The 21,933-nt window shown below is 34.8% G+C and overlaps 1 protein-coding gene across 2 annotated transcripts in view; it reads left to right on the forward strand.

Moving 5' to 3' along the window:
• Positions 1 to 21,933, forward strand: part of LOC150110238 (putative phospholipid-transporting ATPase IIB) — a 359,872-nt gene that overhangs the window by 166,392 nt on the left and 171,547 nt on the right. For both annotated transcript variants that reach the window (XM_090398500.1, XM_090398506.1), the window contains one exon: positions 17,917 to 18,000. In XM_090398500.1, coding sequence (XP_090254626.1) covers positions 17,917 to 18,000 — 84 coding nt within the window. The remainder of the gene's footprint in view (positions 1 to 17,916; positions 18,001 to 21,933) is intronic.

The following is a 21,933-nucleotide window of genomic DNA, read 5'->3' on the forward strand; positions in this document are numbered from 1 at the left end:
GTCTCTCACGTGCTCCTCCATACATAGTTCAGTGGATTTTTCTGTCTTACCAAATTACAGCATATTATATTTACACTAAAGGTGGCAAATGCCAGGATATTTTAAGCTGTCATATTTAGGATTTGCTGTACTAAGCAAGGAATAGAATTTGGTTAGAATAGTGAAAGAAGTGTGCATTTTATATTTTTTGAGAATTTTGGCTAACTTTGATGAAATGAGCTGATACACAGAAGAGATATAAAACATTTTACATCATTCTTATCTTCAGTATGGTGAGCAGGTAGATTAAACAGGAGCTTATTAATGGCTTGCTTACGATAGGCTATTCTTCTGAAAGGGTGTTAGAAGAAACTGTTTCTTTGGTGATCTCATCTTCTTCACTGAGCAGAGAGTGAGCATGTTTACCTAATGTAGAAGTAATGCCAAGTTTTTGGGGGTGGATGAACAGGTCTTCAGCTTTTCTGACACATGTAAGTTTCACACATATATATATTACTAAGAGTATTTATTCAGATTGTAGACATTTTTATATTAGAATTTTACTGACTAGAAACACCGAGATAAGACAAAAATTTTAATTAGAACACAACTAGTTTCATCGGAATGCCGACTTCTTCAGGTGTACATACTATCACAAAAAACTGGAAAGTTAGCAAGATAAAAAATGAACTTCTCATATAAACATGTTAGGAACAACAACATTCAAGTTTGAACTGGCGTCTGCGTGGCAGGTCTAGCATGAGGCATTAGTGAGTGGGAACTATCTCGAGACCACCAAAACTGAATTACTATGCTGCGTGAATCAGGTAAGCTATAACTTAAATTATTGTTCATGTGTGAGGGGTCCAGAACTTATAGTGTAAATGTTGGACAAGTAACAAGATTGAAAAGGTGACATAATGTTACTTTTACTTGCCAAGATTATATTCTTGTCTAATCCTTTACTCAAGGGGGGGGGGGGGGAGCAGATGGAGTTTGCCTATGAAGTATCTTCATGATTGGGTTACATGTGTATGGAGACTGTTGACTTTTGTATCATTTGCCTCAGTTTCCCATAATGCAAAGCACTTTTTTTTTCTTTTTTTTTTTTTTTTTTTCATAAGTGCACATTTGCTATGCATCATAAGTATGGCTACTACCCAGACTGGTTTTGACTTTGAGGTCTCATCAGTGGGAGCTAGAACAAAGTCACCAAGGTTTAATTAATGCAGAAATCATATATTTTTCATATACAAATAGAAAAAAAAAGTACATTAACTTATAATTAAAGTAAGTTGCATTAGAGATGGTTGTAGAAAGTTTTTTCACTAGGGCAAGTGATGTGAAGTCAACATCCTCTGTGTACAAGTAGCCTAGTCATGAAGATACTTCACTTGAAAACTTTGCTTACTCTTGGGTAAAGGATTTAGCAAGAATCTAATTTATTGTAAAGTATATTTACTTTATAACCAAGTGAAAAATCTCTCTACAACAATATTAATTCTGGTGCACAACATTTTTGTGCATTGGGAAAGATGTTATCAGAGCAGAAGACTTTGGTGTCCAAGCTTTTTCAGGATTCTTTTGATTTCTTTCTGATGAATGACTAGAGACAGGCATGGATTCTTGACATAATGGGTGGTAGACTCAATTCTCAGTATATAAAACTTGTAGGGAACACGAATGGTTTGTTTATAGTAGATAGTGAATTTCTTTTAACATTATGTATATATATATATGGGCTTTGATTGGTACTTTTTGGTAGTTTGTTGTAGCAGTGTTTTCTGTAATGAGAGTTGATTATACTTTACCATGGTCATCTGTGCAAGAGTTGGAGGAGAAGAATCATGACAGAAGGTTTGTGTTATCTTTAAGTAATGCTACAATGACACCATTGGAGGTGAATAAGGTGTGGCAACATGGAAGAGCATAAGTTTCATCCTGTGTTCCTGCAAGGAATGCCATTTGGGCAGGAAAGTTTGATGTATTTGGCCCTTACATTATCAGATTTGGATTTGCTGAGGTTTTTTGCAGTTATTAAAGAGCTGCAGCATAGGATGAGTGCAAAGCTGGAATTTTGGTCTCAAGCCACTTATGATAATTTGAATTCTTTCCTTGGACTGCTTTGGCATTACCTGTTGGAGAATCAAGGCTTAGATAGTGGGAGTTTAAGTGAAGTAGGAGATGATGCCTCTATTTCCTAGTTAGAATTATTTCTCTATTTCAATCAGAGTAGGTGGTAATTTTAAGTGTAATTTTTCTTACACATAAATCTTACACTGTTGTAAGATTTATTCCATTATTGTCTCACGTTTGTTATACAGGAAGAAGGGGGAGGGGCTGAGAAGTTTTTATAAACATCTAGAACAAACATGATATTAAAGCAACTGATATAATCACAAGAAAGAACATGTCTTCAAATCCTTTAATCCCCATATTTCATCAAATTGTAATAATTTGTTCTTTTAGGATATATAAGAAGACATATCAGAGGTTTCGAAGAAATTCAAAGACAGAGGTTCAGGCCATCATCAAGTTTTTTGTGCTGCAAGAAAAGTCTGCAACTGAGATTCACCATACTTTGTGTGCAACTTTAGGGGACTATGCCCCAGCATGTCCAACAGCTGCCATATGGGTGGCCAGCTTTAAAATTGGGCATCCTGAGACAACAGATATTCCCAGATGAGAAAGACCTTCCACAGTGCTCATACCTGAAAACACCGATGCAGTGCATGCCATGATCCTTGATGATAGATGAATACCAGCCAAAAACATTGCAAAGACTCTTGGGATATCCAGGGAACAAGTTGGGGTCATTATCCAACATCTTGACATGTAGAAGCTCTCAGCGAAACAAGTGAGAAGTTTGAAGAAATCAATCTACATGATTGTTCTACATGTCTCCAAAACATTTGATCATGTTGAACATAACATTTCTCCCCCCCTCCAAGCAAGCTGCTTTCTTCTTTTTCTGCACTCCGTTTAATCTGGTCACAATCATATTTGAGAACTGATGGCTTTTTATTTTCTGACATTTCAGCTGTTAACAGAGTGCCTGAAGTCTGTATTCTTTTATCCTCCCTTTTTTTTTACTCTATATCTGAATGTCTGTTATTGAGTGTAAGTCCTATTCATAGCGTTGCAGATGTCAGCATTCTGCTTTCTTCTTTCTTTAAAAAAAAAAAAAAAAAAAAACATCAGTGCAAATTCCTAGTTCAGCTTCATCTCCTCCCTTTTTTTGGCATAATAGTAACTTCAAGCTTCTTTTGTAATAAACATTATTATTATTATGTGTCACCTGTAAGGAGTTCAAAGACTCATCAAGGGAGGGCACCTACTCTACAGCTCTCTGTCTCTACCACTCAATCCACCAATTACAGTGAACCACATTAACTACACCAACAGCATCTACTGCCCGCCACCACTAGTATTTTCACAGACAATCACAAACATCCATGCCTACAGTAGGATTTGAACCCACAACATTTTGACTGGAGAGCGGATACACATAACTACTTGGCCAACCAGGCCAGCATATTAAGTAAATTGCTTCTTTTTCTTCAGATACTACTTCTCATCAGTGCAAGCTGCTTATGAAATCCTTCCTGATATAGAATATTGGCATACCCTGGTCTTATGACATGCCAGGTTCCAGCAAACCACTGTTATATAGCGAATCACTACTTTTTTTTTTCACTGGTAGATGAATGTAATAGTTTAATTACATTTCAAACAGTCATATATGTGAGTAAATGAGTAAATGATGCAAATAAAAAATTTGGAATAATTTTTGCAAATTTTAGTATTCTTGAATAGATTGGTTTTAAGGATACATGCTAACCACTTTGGTCATCAATCTAGACCATTAATTTTTTTTTTTTTTAATTTCAATAATAACTGTTACATTTACTGATAACTAGAATGTTAACTAGCATAAAATTTTTCACTTCACTTGGAACTTTATCTTTGTTTTTAACTGTGAGGTAAGTTTAGCCTAGGGCAGCTCTGTGTTTGATACATTGTCACTAAATTGAATACTTTTAATCTTTGCATCTAATATAATCAGTTATGCATCTTCTTCTTTTCACTGGAGCAAGAACACCCTTATTTAAAATTTATCTGCCATTTTTAACAATAATAAAGTAAAATAATAGTTATAAACAATTTATAATTCATGTAGAAGCACCAGAACACTGAGAGATGTAATGAGCAATAACATTGTAAATAAACTGAGTACACGAATGCTGCACATCTGCTGATTGATGGCAATGTCGTGTACCTAAAATTGTCATATGAGTGAATGTGGGGTCTTATAAATGGGCACTGCTCATAACTGAAGTGCATCATATGAGTGGAATTGTCATAAAGCGAAGCATCAGAGATGGGTACTACTGTACTTATTCTTCCAAATGTCTCCAAAACAAATTTTCTACAAATTTCCAATACAGAGCAGTAGATTAATGATCCCTCAGTATTCAAGGGATCACTCAACACAGAGTATTAGCTTGGTGACTCTTTACAGATAAGTCTGCAGGCATTGTAGATCTGAACTTGTGAACAGCAGTCAGTTAAATTAGAACCACAACAAGAATGATCCAAGTGGATGAGCAGTTGATACAGTACATCTGAAATGTAAGAGACAGTTAATTGCTGCTCATGTTTTAATATATTCTAAGGAGAGTGCTAGAGTTATGGACACAAGTTCAGATGAGCAGAACATGTTCCAAGGAAAAGAATTACTGGAGCAGTATTTTCAAGAAACTGCATTCTCCAGTATTCAAAAATGGGGAAGGGAATCAGTAATATACATAGAAGATTGGTTATTTATTATTATTATTATTTGAGACCTCCAGGGAGGCTATAAATCACCCAAACCAGCTTAAATTCATTCACACTAAAGGCAAACTATTCCACTCATTCACTGCACTCTGGGAGAAAAACTAGCTCTTACCCCTTTCTTGATTGCAAATAAATTTAACTTCCATGGATACCCCTGTGTTCTCTCCCCACCTTCCATATAACGAAAAATTTCATCAGATGATATCCTATAGCTCCCATTCAAAAGTTTATAGACCTATATCATATCATCCCTCTTTCTCCTGTTAACCAGAGTCTACAATCCACATACTCGCAATCTGTCCTCATAATCTAAATCCCATAATCCAGATATAATCTTTGTAACTCTTCTTTGCCCTTTTCACAGCTTCTTTATCCCTTTGGAACCCAGGAGACCAAATCTGCACACAATAATCAGGTGTGGTTTTATCAAAGCCTTATAAAGAGGCAAAATGACTTCCTTATCCTTACATGTCAAGGTTCGCTTCAACATTGCAATTATCCTCTGAATTATATTTGAAACTTTTGCTATGTGACCTTTGAACTTCAAATTCCTATCCACCAATACGCCAAAATCCCTTGCCTCCTCAGTTTCTTGTAGCATAACCGATGCTAATATAATATGCTGCTGGAAATCTCATCATGCCAAAGTGCATAACTTTACACTTACTAACATTAAACTGAAAGCCATTTTCGTTTGCCCAAATTTCCAGCCTATTGAAATCCATTTGGTAAGTGCTGAATATCAGTAGCATGTCTGATTGCCCTGCCTATCTTTGCATTATTGGCAAATAATTGCACATCTGATGTTAGACCCTGCCCGATATCATTAATGTACAGATTGAACAATAATGGCTCAAGGACCGAACCCAGAATTACACCACTGGTCACCTTAAAACTGGCAGATTCACACCCACTGTATACCACTTTTTGATATTTATCTGTCAACCATCCCGTGATTCAAGTGAAGAGCTTATATTCCAATCTCATATTCTCAAGTTTATGCAACAGCCTTTTGTGTGATATCCTATCAAATGCCTTAGAAAAATTCAACATTATCATAGTGTATTCATTCCCTTTATCCAACTCGGCTGTAACATTGTTATAAAATATAAGCAAATGGCTAAAGCATGACCTTCCTTTATTAAATCCATGCTGCTCCTTGCAGAGTATAGCTTGTTTGTCTACCCATTTTTGTATGTGAGTTCTTACCATCATCATCATCAACATCAAATTCCTGCCATGTACCCTCAAGGGGTGTACAGGATATGATAGTACTACATGAAAAAAATTACATCATTATTAATTTCCTATCTACAATTTTCCTCCAAATCAGTCTGTTACTTGTCAAGACTCCAACATTATCAGATCTTATATTTCTATCGTCTAAAGCATTTTGTACCATATCAATCCACCTATATCTTGGTCTTCCTCCGGGTCGTTTTGCTGTCAACCTGGAAGAGAACACTTGTTTTGCTAATCTTTCCTCGCCCATTCTGTTTAAGTGACCATACCACCTAAGATTAGCTCTGCTAACGCATTCCTGGATGCTGACAATGTCAAGTTCTTTCCTAATATCCTCGTTTTTAATATGATATTGCCATTGCTGCCATCTGTTCATGCCTATAATCTTTCTCAGGATTCTCATATCTGTGGTCTCTAGTCTTTGGTCAAGTGTTTTACTTCTGACCCAGCTCTCAGATCCATAAGTTAAAACTGGTTTGGACACTGTCTTGTACACAGCTAATTTAGTGTTCCGACTGATTTCTCTCTTATTCCATATGAATTTATTCATTTGACTTCCCACCATACCAGCTTTGCTGATTCTGTTGTCTATTTCTATATTTAATTTACCATCTTCAGTAAAAATCGTGCCTAAATAGCTGAAATGTTTTACTTGTTCCACAGGTTCTCCATTCACAACACAGTTGACATTTTCAATGATTCTGCCTATTTTCATTGTCTTTGTCTTTTTATTGCTGACCTTCATACCATATCTATTACAACAGCTATTCAATTTAGTCAGAGAATCTTGCAGACTTGTAGCAGATTTATTTAGAAGTATAACATCATCCGCATAAAGCAAAGAGCTGACATTAACATCTCCAATTTTGATATCATGTTTAATACCACTTTCCTTCATAATGTGATCCATATAGATAATGAATAACAGAGGGGGATAATGTACATCCTTGTCTCACACCAGATTTAACATTAAACCATCTTCCTGTACTTCCTTCAATTCTAACTGCTGACTTACAACTCAAATAAAGACTAAGTATTGCTTGATATAATGCCCCATTGACACCATATAACTGAAGCGTATTGAATAGCTTCTCTCTCTTGGCACCTTGTCATATGCCTTTTCCAGATCGACAAAACTTAAATACAGATCTTTGTTATATTCCCATGCTTTCTCGACTGTTTGTCGTAAAGTGAAGATCTCATCCTGACAGCCTCTATTTGGCCTGAATCCAGCTTGTTCTTCACCAAGCTTTTCTTCCACAATTCTTCTCAACCGTTTCTCAAGTATACTTGCATAGATCTTGCCAGGAACACTCAGTAGGGAAATACCTCTGTAATTCTCACATGCAGTTTTATTTCCCTTTTTATATATGGGTACTATGAGAGCTCTACTCCAATCATCGGGAATTCGTCCCTCTGTCCAGGCTTTCTGAACTATGCAGTGCAGCCACTGTAAGACTCTTATACTACCATACTTCAGCATTTCTGGTCGAATATCATCTACTCCTGCTGCCTTTCCACATTTCAAGCCTTTGATGGCTTTTTCTACTTCTAGTATGGATATGTATTCCTGACTGCTTGCCTGGTCAGTGTTTTTTATCACTGTGCTGTCATCACTGCTTGTTTCATTTAGCAGTTTTTCAAAGTAATTACTCCATACTTCAAGGATATCTTTTTCTCCCGTTTTCATGTCACCTTTATCATCTCTAATTCCTTTTACAGCACTCTTTCCTCCATTCTTAAGCTTCTTCAACAACTTCCAGAATATTTTGCCACCTTCTTGATATTTATTTTCTATATTCTTGCCAAAGTCCTCCCCATGACTTTTGTTTAGCTAGTTTTACACAGTGTTTAGCATTCTTGCATTTGTCTCTATATTCTTTAAGAGCACAAGCTGACTTATTTGACAGGAACTTTTGGTATGCTTTCTTCTTTTCCTTCACTGCCTCTTTAACTTCCTGTGTCCACCAGGGAGTTCTGATTTTTTTATCCTTACAGATAACCTCACCACATGCCTCTCTGGCAGAATCAATCAATGTTTTCTTCAGAGTTTGCCACTGAATCTCCAAGGTTTGATTCCTGTTCTCAAACTCTTTCATTTTTTCTTCAATAATCTTTGTTTATTTTAGCCTACAGTTCACATCTGAGAGCTGCTCAACTTTTATTCACTTTAAAACTTTCTTACATGTTATTCTTTTCAATATGAAATTCTTTATTAAATCCATGCTGCTCCTTGCAGAGTATAGTTTGTTTGTCTACACATTTTTGTATGTGAGTTCTTACCAACTTCTCTAAAATCTTTACTACCACACCAGAGATACTGATGGATTGGTAGTTAATCACATCAGTTCTTGCACCACACATATGTATTAACTCTTTGTCCGACCAGAGTACTCTTGTATTACAGGTTCTAGGCTTAATGTTAACTTAAGGAAATGCTGTTTTATTGTTGATTCAATATAATAAAAATCTGGCAAGACTTAAATATTTCACAGTAGTATTATTTCAATTATACCTCCATATTTGAGCATCTACTCCAACTGCCTTTCCACATTTCAGGTTTTCGGTGGATTTTTCTAAGTATTGATATGTATTCCTGATTGCATTCCTGTTGAGTGTTTTTTTTTTCACCATGCTATCATTGTCTGTTTTATTTAGTAGTCATTCAACATAATTACTCCAGACATTTAGAATATCTTTATCTTCTGTTTTCATGTCACCTTTATCATCTCTGATTTCTTTTGCAGTATTCTTTGATTTTCTAAGCTTTCTCAACAGCCTCCAGAATATTTTTGCTATTTTCCTGATATTTATTTTCTATGTTCTTACCAAAGTCTTCCCATGACTTTTCTTTAGCTATTTTACACAATGCTTTCTTGCATCTTTCTCTGTATTTGCAAAGAGCACAAGCTGACTTACTTGCTACGAACTTTCAGTATCCTTTTTTTTTTTTTTAAAGAGTTTTACAGTGGCTACACTGCATGATTCAGAAACCCTGGTATGTAGATCAATGTTTAAGACAGGGGTCGGGGAACTTTTTTACCTATTACCCCAAAATATATTTATTTACAGTGACGTTACCCCCCTTGATTTGAAAGGGAGAAAATCATAGATTATTTAAATTCAAAAGGTTTATTGAATCTATTTATACAGAGAATACAGTTATAAATATAAAAAGTATAAAATAAATTCGATAAAATAAATTAATATCCTCGTTATGAAACAAAAGGATTTCTTTGAAAACTTTTTCACTTCAGTTTTGGAGAAATGATGTTTCATTTTTGATACAATAATATCAGAATCGGGGCATTTTGATGTAAGAGCAATTTGGATACTGTTTCCAGGGTCCATTCGATTTCTCTGCTTTGTTTTCATGTTCATTAGAGTGGAAAATCCTTGTTCGCAAAGGTAGGTTGTTGCAAAAGGCAGCAACTTTTTGACTGCCTTCTCATGTGCAATTTTGAAAGCCTTTGCAGCTATTGACATCCAAAAATATGACAGATCTGCTTTGCTTTCAAATTCAATACGTGCTTCACTATTGGATCGAAGTTCAAGAAGTGCCTCCGCCAACCCTTAAGGCTCTTCTGGTACATCAGCAATTTCACATTTAAAGGGATCTACAACTCAACTGACAGTATGCGAATCAAGATCTGGAAAGTAATCAGAGAACCACCCTTTGAGTTTGGTAAGATGCCTTATAACTGTATCCTCGATGTCGTCAAAAGTAATATTTTCACAATCTTCCAAAAACAAAGCTAACTTTGAAAAGGCAGTTATCTTGTTTTGTTCTGCTTTCTGTCTCCAATATAAAAGCATTTGATCCAAATGCTGAAATCTTTTCTCTGGCTGAAATTATGTTGATGTTTTTTCCTTGTGATTCTTTGTTCAATGCATTCATATACTCAAAAATATCAGCTAAATATGCAAAATGTGCAACCCATGAGGAGTTTGTAAACTTATCTGCAAGAACATGCTTTTGATCAACCATAAAAATATCAAGTTCAGTTTTGAGAGCCCACACTCGGTTCAGAACATTTCCACGTGAGAGCCACCTCACTTCTGTATGATAATGTAGGTCTGTATATTCAGCCTCACCATCTTTACATAATTCACAAAATAGTCACTTGTTTAGTGCATGTCCTTTGACAACATTGACAACCTTGATAACATCATGCATGATGGCATCCAGTGCAGGTTCCAAATGTTTCGCAAGCAGTGCCTGGCGATGGATCATACAGTGGTTAACTTCAATTTTTGGATTATTCTCTCTTGCCAAAGCCGAAAAACCACTTACATGACCAAACATAGCTGGTGCTCCATCAACAGACACAGCAATGCAGTCTTCCCACTTTAAATTAACATTATTAAAGTATTCATTAACTTTATTGAAGACATCAATTTCACGGGATCGCAATTCGAGAGGAGAACAAAACAACAGTTCCTCATCAATTGCATGTAAACCTTTGTAGTGAACATATACCATCAGCTGTGAATTACTACTGACATCTGAATAGCAAAGCATTTACTCTTTTATTGAAGAAATAACTTGTTCCCTCACATTTTCTGCTAAAATAGAAATTCTTTCTTTCACAACTTTTGCAGAAAAGGCACTGAATTTAGTTTCATGGCTTCTTTCTGACCATGCATAATCTCTGCCATTTTCAAAGCTGCTGATGGTTTCTTGTTTCGGGCAATCAACCAGGCCACTTCAAAGCTAGCCTTTGATGCTGAATGTTGATCGAATGTACCTCTCAAGTTGCTGTCCAGTCTTTGTCTTTTGACAGACATTTCCAAATTTACAAAGTATTCCTGTGGTTTGGAAGGCAGATGTGGGTGCAAATTATCCAATTGACTCTTTTTGAAAGATTCTGCAGTCAGTACTTTCAAACTGACAACACACTGTGGTTTCATTATTCCTTTGTCTTCTATTTGTGTAAACCCATAATTGAGGAACTCTTCCTGGTATATTCTTTTTCTAGTTGATGTCATTGGAAGGGTAAAAAAGACAGTGATTGAATTTAAGTTTTTTAAAGTTCATTTAAATTTACAATAATTTAAATGGTAAACGTGGCACTAAGACATGTCCTCAAGATGAAGGCAGTATTTAATTATTTTATTGACCATCGAAAATTAATCGAGCAAGGAGAAAATATATTAATCAAATTATCGAACTAACATAAAACTAAAATATGATTAATAAATGAAAATCTTACACTTAAAATAGAACTATTGAAATAAATTAAATTAAATAACTACTTAAATCGACTTAAACAAAGTAAAAACACACGTCAAAAAATAAGGTTAAGGCAAGTAATAGACAACTGACAAATAATATCTGTTTAGCCAGTTGACAACGCCTTAGCAACCAAATTGTTTGGAGTTCAACATGATGGGACGTCTCCTAAACACGTATATTACATTGGCCAGATGCAGTGTTGCGAGCAGAAAAATTTCTGTTGTAACAAGGAACGCACTTTTTATATAATTTTATTTATGTCTGTTGAGTCCTCGTTACCCCTAAGAATTTAATTTTTACCCCACTTGGGATAATTTACCCCCGTTCGCTGACCACTGGGTTTAAGGAATTGGTTGTAGATGACCTTGAAACTTATGTTGTCAAAGTACTACATAGTTTGTCAAATGAGTAGGATGAATGGAGAGTACTATCATCTGGAAAGCTGTGGACAGTTTTAGTGGTGATTGAAAGTAGGTCATTCATGTACAGGAGAAAAGAGAGTAGGTGATGAACAGAGCCTTGATGCACTCCTGCATTTGGTGGTGAAGCTTGAAGAGAGGGAGTCATCTAACACGACTTGCAGAGAAAGAGCAGAGATTGAAAGCTAGCCACCCAATTATAGAGGGTGGCAGGGAGACCAAAGGATGGCAGTTTTTTAGTAGGATTTGATGCCAGACATGGTTGAAAGCTCTTGAAATTTCAAAGGCAACAGCACAAGTTTCTCCGAACCTTTGAATGTATGTGTCCACTGGTGAGTGATATAAACTAAGAGGTCAGCTGTAATCTTGAATGGTAGAATCCATAGAATATTGACCAGTGCACAACGTACATGATATATGGTTAAATGAGTTCCCTGATATGAAACATGCATGACACACAGTTTATCATGCATGTATTTAAAAAAAAAAAAAAAAAAAAAAAATCAAAGAAAAAGTTCATGGCAAAAGAGCCTGTCACCCTCAATCAGGATCGTGTAGTGTCCAGACACCTGTATTATGGTGGAAAGTGATGAGATAGAAGTGGATGTTCCACTTTTTTTTCTTTTTTTTTGTCTCCTTTATTTTCTTAATTCTTGAACCTCTGATTTAAATGGCTCTGTTACTTGTGATTTATTTTAGGAATTATTGTCATTTTTATATGTAATAATCTTCATACATTCCAAGTACCGATATGTGATTTATTTAGGAATTAGTATCATTTTTGGTATCATAAATACAGTTGCATTTTATTTCTTATGGTAAATTATACTAAATGAATTTGTACCAAATATTCAACATGTATTTTCCATTGCTATGTGTGGTGGATCCAATTTTACCTTCATTACATGGACTCTGGTGAAAAATTTTCCCCTGTTATAACTGGATTCACTTTCAACGGTCAGTTTCTGATACCCATTGTCCACTTATAATGAGAATCTCCTATACTATCCTTGAATCCAGTATACACTTCTTGATGATATATGTATATATATATCTACAGGTAACCCTTGTATAACACGGTATTTAGACAATGCGGTTTTGATATAATGCAGTTTAGTCACGGTCATGCAGGTAAGAGCGATGCTTTCTTTTAATCACCTACCTATGCTTCGTCAACCTTTGAAAATGCTGGGGTGTTGTGCTAGGCCTACTTTCCGCTGGCAGTAATGGCGGCCGGTTCCATCGATTTATTTGCAACGGTGGCCTGCTTTTCGATGCTACTGATTATCTTAGATATCTACAGGAGAGAGAGAGAGAGGATTAATTCTACTCATTCTTTTTCGATGTTTAGCACAAGAGTACTAAACATCGAGAAAGAAGGAATAGAATTAATCAGTAATAGATGTCTTATAACACGGTCTACAAACTGTAGTAACCCTTGTTCAATGCAGTACTAATACAGCGTGGCTTCATTATAACATGGTCTACAAACTGTAGTAACCCTTTATCTTATCATATATTTTTCTCCGTGCGACTTAAAAATCAAATTTTATTTTCGTTAAATTTACATCCGCCTGTATCGCGCCGGTAGTTATAATTGTTTACTGTATAAAGTATTTATGGTTGAAAATTGTCTTTAAAAATCATGTATGTTAATCTCAAGCTGAGCACTTTATTTTTTGATGAGTTACAATATATAATGGTTTTTTTTATGGAAAAAAATTTATTTTTATAGTAATGGCCACTTAGAGGGCTTTTGCAATGGTCGAAAATGAAATTAGTGAATTAATTGATGGGGAAATAGATTTAAACGAGAAGGAACTGTACAATTAATAGATGACGTCACACCAAATCACAATTATCTGATTGTGATGAATCCGTTAAAGAATTCAGTTTAAAGAAATTAGCAGGATTGGGCTTGGCAAGAAAGTTAGGAAGTTATTTTACGGATAATGGGATCATTATCCGTAAAATAACTTCCCAACTTTCTTGGTATTGGATATTTGTTTAGCTTCATATTATGAACTTAATAAATATTTTCAGCATAGTAGTAAGCAAGGCCTTATTACTGACTCCTTGATAATTAAACCAGCCGAAGTATGCAATGAGAATTATACAAATGATGTCCAAGAGATATCAAGTGATAAAAACGTCTGGCCACTAGTAAATAAAGAACATCTATGTTCTTTTAGTTTTGAAGACAGTGATGATGATTATAATATGTACTTTATTTTGCCTAAAACATTTATGCATTATGTGCAATAAATTTTACTTACAATTCATAATTTTTATGAGTTTATACTATGTATTTGTTTCATAGTTTGTTTTCTTAACTTACATAAATTGCCTGAAGTAAATAAAAAAATATTTTTGTTGGATATGTCATTTTTGTTTATATAATTTTAAATATATATATATATATATATATATATATATATATATATATATATCGAAACATAACCCTATGCTATCTGAGTCTCGCATGGAACCTAACTTCCGCGTTATACTAGGGTTACCTGTATATATATATATATATATATATATATATATATATATATATTATATTGGAAATTTACTGACTAGAAACACTGAGATAAGACAAAAACTTTAATTAGAACACAGCTAGTTTCGTCGGAATGCCGACTTCTTTAGGTGTACATACTATCACAAAAAACTAGAAAAATTAGCAAGACAAAAAAAGAAGTGAACTTCTCACATAAACAAGTTAGGAACAACAATGTCAAGTTTGAACTGACATCTGTGTGACAGGTCTAGCGTGAGGCGTTAGTGAGTGGGAACTATCTCTAGAACACCAAAATTGATTTAATGCACTGTGTGAATCAGGTAAGCTATAACTTAAATTACTGTTCATGTGTGAGGGGTCCAGAACTATTTCTTTCAATTCTAAGATGAGTCTTTCTAGTTCATCAGGGCATTTATGGATATTTATAGTAAGATTCCAGTCTATCTGGTGTTGACGCTCTTCTAAATTGGAGTTGGCAGAGAAAAGGACATGACTGGAGAGGGTGCTTGCATGGGTTCTGTTGTACGAGATATCACGTTGATGCTCTTCGAGTTGTAGTGAGATAGACTTATCGGTTTGTCCATAATATGGCTTCCTGCACTGATTTTATATACTCCTGGGAACTGAAGTTGGTGATGTTTTGGCTCGGGCTGACTCAGGAACAAATGAAGTTTTGGTAGGGTAAATTAAGTTCTAATATTAAATTTCTTCATAATTTTCGCCAATTTGGGCGACAGAGAACTCACGGTAATGGAATGTGTGCAATAGGGTTAGAGTTATCTTCTTGACGAGGTTGGAGACGAGGGTATGGACAGTTAGAAATGCTTCGAGGTGAGTAGCCATTGTTTAAGAAAATACTTTTGAGGTGGTTAGGTTCGATTTGAAGATCTTCTTCTGAAATTAGAGATCTCTCCTGATGAGCCAGAGTGGTGATAATTCTGAATTTCTGCTGAGGGAAGTGATGAGAGGAGGCCTGTAAGTATCTGTCTGTATGAGTTGTTTTTCGAAAAATAAAAAATTTGAGACAATTAGGCATCCTAATAATCTTTAAATCTAAAAAGGAGAGGACACCTTCACTTCAAGATTTGATGTTTTGGTGGCGATTGTTCAAATGATCAAGGAAAGTTTGTAAGTTCTCTGGACCATATTCCCAGATGAGGAAGATGTTATCTATGTATCGAGCCATAGTTTAGGTTTTAGTGTAGCACTAGATGGATGAGAACCCGTGCAAGCACCCTCTCCAGTCATGTCCTTTTCTCTGCCAACTCTAATTTAGAAGAGTGTCAACACCAGATAGAAAGACGCATCTTAGAATCGAAAGAAATAGTTCTGGACCCCTGACACATGAACAGTAATTTAAGTTATAGCTTACCTGATTCACACAGCGCAGTAATTCAATTTTGGCGTTCTCGAGATAGTTCCCACTCACTAACGCCTCATGCTAGACCTGCCATGCAGACGCCAGTTCAAACTTGACTGTTGTCATAACTGTTTATGCGAGAAGTTCACTTTTTAATCTTGCTCATTTTTCCAGTTTTTTGTGATTAGTATCTCGGTGTTTCTAGTAAAATTCCAATATAAAATGTCTACAATCTGAGTAAATACCTTTAATAATATATATATCAGTAATTTGTTTGTGGTGATGACTGTATTCTCTAAATTCAATTTTTATTTAGTGGAACCTAGATACTTATGTATATATATATAGTTTAATGATGTTCCATTTTTGTATATTTCTTTTAACAGTTCCACTTATTCACTTGTTGTGGATTGATTTTCTAGAGTTTCTATTATTGCAGAAGTTTTGATGCTGTCGAAGACTTTTCATAATTTATAAATGCTAAACAGAGAGGTTTTTGATATTCTTCTGTATTTTCCATGATTTGCCTCAGTGCACGTATACGGTCGATTGTACTATATCTTTTTCGGAATCCAGCCTTCTCTACTCATTGTTTTAAATCCAGTGAATTGGTGTTATTCTGTTGGTTATTGTTTTTGTAAGTATTTTATACAGAACTGATAATAAGCTAATTGGTCTGTAATTTTTGACTTATTTATCTCCATTTTTATAAATTAATGTTAACATTGCATTATTCCAGATTGTAGGTATTTATCAATACATTAGTTGATAAGGTTTGTTAGATGTTTTCTTGATTCTTCACCAGCAGTCTTTATTAACACAATTTGGATTCATCTTCTCTTGGAGCTTTCCCATTTTTCATTTGATATATATTTTCATGTACTTTTTTATAGGTTATTTCTAGTCCAAAATTATTTTCAATATTGGAGTTACTTCTTTATTCTGTATGGTTTTATCTGTTTCATCTTTATAAAGTTCTTTTTAAAATTCTTCCAGTCTTTTGATAATTGATTTTGGATTTCTTGTTACTGTACTGTTATATTCTTTTATTGTTACTAAGTGTAAAAATATAACAGCAACTATAAAACAACAAATAGAAAGTAACAAGATCCCTATACAACAGGGGATAAAACAGGTACATTCTATATCCTCTAAAATTTTTACAGCAGCACTGCAGGAGATGATTCAAAAAATTAACTGGAGTTCCAAAGGCATGACAATAAAAAGTGAAAAATTAACCAATTGAAGATAGACTTATGAACAAAAACAATAAAACTTGATGATAATGATGAGTCAATAGAAATAGTCTCCTCTTATGTGTACTTGTAGCAACTTTTTGCCATTTAAAATGGATTACAGAGCAAAATTAAAAGAAGAATTCAGTTAACCCAGGAAAATTGAACTACATTGTAAAAAAAAAAAAAAAATAACTTGCACATCTGCCTGAAAAATAAAGTATTCAACCAATGCAAATTACTAGTACTTACCTATGGCTCAGAAATGTGGGCACAAACTAAACAAATGCAAAAACAAATACTGGTGACAGAAAGAGGAGAACCATCCTAAGAATAACACTAATGGATAAAAAAAGAGCAAGGAAATGTATCAGATCACAGACAAAAGTCTTGGATGCAATAAAATTTTTAAAAGCATCCAAATGGAGATGGGCAGGGCATCTGGCTTGAGGAATGGACAACAGATGGACCAGAAGAATGGATACTAACTGGAAAGAAAAGACAAGGACATCCAAAAATAAGATGGGTAGATGAAATAGAAAAAATGGCTGGAAAGAGATGGATGGCAGAAACAGAAGACCAGGAAAATTGGAAAATCATGAGGAGAAGCCTTCATTCAGCAGTGGATCAGAGATGGCTGAGAAAGAAGATGATGACATAATGATGGTCACTTATACATGAAAAAGTCAAAATATTCTATTTTGACTTTGTCTAAGGCTTTTTTTTTTTTTTTTGCAGCTTCCCATGTTAGTTGATTGGCATGAACAACTAGGGTTTCTCTCCAGAAACTCAGGGTTTTAACTCCACATCTCAAAATTGACTGTCACATTATTATTACAGGTAGTAATGTGAGCATTAGGGTTTCATCTGTGGTTATTTCTCTCCTGAAAATTCCATAATTTGAGATCACTATCAGTAAAGACTGTCCACATGTCTTCAGAAAGTTAGTGAGATTAAAAGAAACTCTACCCCGAAAGGAAATAAAAACTCTTAGAAGATATTTATTTTATTTTTAAAAAGTATTTAGATCAAATTAATTTTGTTGCATTTATTTCAAATCTGATGAATAATATCAATTCTAGTGTGGAAATATGGCCAGAGAAGGTTACAGAACATTAGTTGTAGCAAAGAAAATCCTTTCGGAAGAACAGTATCTAGATTTTGAAGTAAGCTTGTTTATTTAATGTGTGGAACATTGAGCTGAAATTTGTAAAACTTTTATCTGTTTTGTATTATTTTATTATTTAAAAAAGTTAATTTATTAACTATGTCGATAATCTTATTTGTGATATGACAAGTAATGCTTTCTATTATTTACTTCTTGATTATATCAGCACTGTTTTTTCCATTTTTTTTTATATGCCCCCTGTACATGCGTACAGAGGGCATTTTGTTACAATGAGAATTATTTAAGTATGGGTATTTCCTGAATAGCATCAGTGTTTGATAATGAGAAATTTCATAGGATATTATATTTACTAAAGCTTGCTGTTTAGCAGTGTGTTCTTCTTTTTCTTTTCATCATGTGGATGAATGCTTCCATTAGCATATGAACAGATACTTGCTGGGTGAGGGGAGAACTTAAGTGCATTTATGCTCCAGAAGTTTTCACTTCCCTCATGAGATTATAAAAGCAACCCTTTTGTTTTTCATTACATATGAAAAACACTGAAAGAGTAAAAGAAGTATTGGATTGAAGCATAAACTGCATATCGTGGGCCAGACAAGGACAATTATCTCTAAACACCCTATTTATAGTATTGGTAATAATTTGACAAAAAAAAGTTTTTTAGATTTTTTTTATGTAGACAAAAATGAAATAAAAGTTTTTTTTCTTTTTACCTTAATTTTTGATGCAGCTTCCTGGAACTTGGCTTCTCTTATTTTCTACCAGAATATCTAAGTGTGGAGAGAAAGATTTGGTGGTTGAGACTTTCATTTAAATGGCCTGCAGTTTTTTTTTATTTCGTATCCGAACACAAGCAGTATAGTAGTAAGTAAGTGGTACAACATGATTTACAACAAATTAGGATACATTACAATGAAATCAGCTTAGATTTGGTAGGTGAATTATACAGGGAATAATAATTAAACATGAAAAAAAGGAAACTATACATAACTTATATACAATAAACATGGTCAGATGTTCCTCCAGTTTCTTGCACAATCAACTGCTCTTTCTGTGCAGGATATAAGGTCCTCTTTTGCACAAGACGATAAAGAAAGGGGTAAGAAAGAAGGTATTCCATGGACTGGGTTGTCCCACACTCACAATTATCTGGGCTAGCGAGGTAGCCCCATTTGATGAGGTTTTGTTTGCAGCGTCCTGTCGTCCGAAGTCTGTTTAGCTTTTCCAAGTATTCCAGTCCAAGTGGGCACCACATAGAAGATGTTCAACTGTTGGAATACCAGTATTATTTTCAGGATATAGTGTAAGCCATTGTTGAAGTCTTGTTTCTAGGAGGTTTTTAGGTGGTTCAACAGTTGTCACAAAGCTATGTCGGGATCTTAGTCTTTGGGGCACTGCGGTATGGCCGAACAGTGGGTGGCATTCATCATTCATTTGTCTGCTTCTTTCATCAGCTGAGAATGCAGATCTTCGAATTGAAGGGGGGGGGTGCAATACTAGCCAAAGTGTACAGGTCTTTTAGTGGTGTTGGTTTCAGGCATCCTGTAATTAAGTGGCAGGTTTCATTCAATGCCGGATCAAGTTTTTCAGCATGGCAGGATCTGGACCATACTGGGCAGGCATATTCAACAGAAGAATAGCAAAGGGCCAAGGCAGAAGATCTCAGTGTTCTACAGTCTGCACCCCCTTTTGAAGGAGGTAAGTTGGTCTGCAGTAGTATTTTGTGGCGTGATATATCTGAAAATAATTGCCGTTTTTCAGGACAAACTACATCTGAAGCCTTCATCATGCATTTCTTAACAAATTTACCTTCTGAAAAGGACTTTGACGAAACAGCTATTTCATTTGCAATTATGTAACTAGCTCTGACTGCAGCATCACTCTTTTTATGTGTTTTTTAAAAGCTGATTGCCCATTCTCTAATTGAATGCATAGTTTAACAATTTTTTCTTTACGTATCTTTCAACTATAATCTTTTTAAATTTCATGATTAGCTTTATAATATCGTTGCACATTGTACTCTTTCTTCTTCTTCTTAAGTAGTTTCTCTCTTAAGCTTCTCCAATTTGGAGGTTAGCAATTATGGTATGCAGGAGTGTCCAATCCTCTGCCATTCTTTTGATATCGTAATAGCTCTTGTTACCCATCCATTTCTTTACATCATCAACCCAAGAAGTTATTGGTCTACCAGGAGATGATCTTCCCTCTAATTTTCCCTCCAGTATTTCCAGAGATGTTTTCCCTGCTGATCCTCTTAACATGTGTCCTGCCAACTTGCACTTTCTCTTGATAAGGTCTTCCATGAGTGCTCTTTTGGTTCCCATTAACTTCAATACATCATCGTTGGTTTTTTTTTTTTTCCCTTGTTCCAAGAAATGTCTGCAACAAGTTCAAGTCAATCATTGACATCATTTTTTGGGTATCAAAAGTTAGGTAGCCAAGAAATGGAGTTGGTTGCACAAGAGGCTACATTTGTTTTTTCATGCAGTTAAACACAATCACAGTTTCCAATCTATGGATTGTATGTTCTCTATTTTAAAAAAAAAATTCTTGAATAAGAAATTTTCATGTGCACAAACGAAGTGCAAGGCTATTATTACCAATGTGTTATTGTCGTGACGACTCTTTTCTGTCGTGTTCTAATTACCATCTAGTCCAAGTCACTTTTATAATTAAAATAACTAATTGAGAAGTGATCACCGATCCAAAGTAGGGAAATTTATATTTATACTGCGCCACCCTATTCTCAGATTAGTCTATATAAATAGTAGGATCAATTCTAAATTAGGTTAGCAGTCATCTCATTAGGCCGAATCATTTACTATCATTTTTACTTGGGGTTTCCGCAAGATTCGAATATTTATGAACGGTGCAATAATAAGGAATTCAGGCAAACACAATATTTAGATCAACAAAATAAAACATTTAATATATGATATGGTTAACAAATACAAAAACTCTATTTAAAAATGGAACTATACAATTAACTTAATACAACTTCTTAGGTCTCATGCTAAATCAATGTTTTAACTTCCATTTACAATTCACAGTCTCAAAAACACAAATCTTCTTATCTCAAGTTAATATAACAATTTCACATTTATTCAGTCTTCACAAATCTATCAGCTCAATGTTTATATTCACAGCAGGCAATAAACCACGTAAGCAATATTCCAAGCAAATATATTCCGGTCCTTGAGCGTCGGAGATATATTACAGTTAATGCTAGAATAGAAAAACTTATACAACTACTCTTACCAGACAAATTCTTCAATACATCAAATTATTGGGAGGGCACTTATGAATTAACTTAATTAACGTTAGCGGAACATACACAATAAAAATTGTCCACAGTTTTAACTGTACTACTGTTAGTCGCACCTCACTATTCCAAACAACAGTAATTAGGTACTGATATCTTTTCCTGTTCACTTTTCTCCAAGTAATCAATAAAACCTTTTCCTAGGGCAACATAGAATTTAATCGTAATCCAGATTAACTGGAACTAATCAGAATTTTCGCATTGACTGTCCAGTTTCCTTTTTATCTGATTACGGCATCAACCTTTCTTCATAACAACAGCTGACTTCGCTTATAATATTAAACTTTATGATTCACTACTTATTGGTTCACTTCCGAACACTATTTTCATAAATTTCTGCCCTGAGGATTTTATAATCTTGGTTCCGCAAAACTCTCTCCTCCCTCGCTTAATAATAATTCCTCTCTTCCTTCCCTGTCCTATCTATATGTGACCTTCCTTCTCCTTTCTGTTTCTATCTATCTATGACCTTCACTCCCACCTTACGTTCGAACGCCACGCTCTACTCCACTCGTGGTTGTTTACGCATGCGTCTCCATGACAACAGACTAAACGTAAACATTTCGCTAATGTAATGTATGCTCTATTACTGCTACATGAGTGATTACATAACATTAAATATTTTATAAATAAGAACAACAGAATATT

This window comes from Typopeltis vanoorti, chromosome 1 (assembly GCF_054136105.1).
Source record: "Typopeltis vanoorti isolate ZY-2024b chromosome 1, IOZ_Tvanoo_1.0, whole genome shotgun sequence".
Lineage (NCBI taxonomy): Eukaryota > Metazoa > Arthropoda > Arachnida > Uropygi > Thelyphonidae > Typopeltis > Typopeltis vanoorti.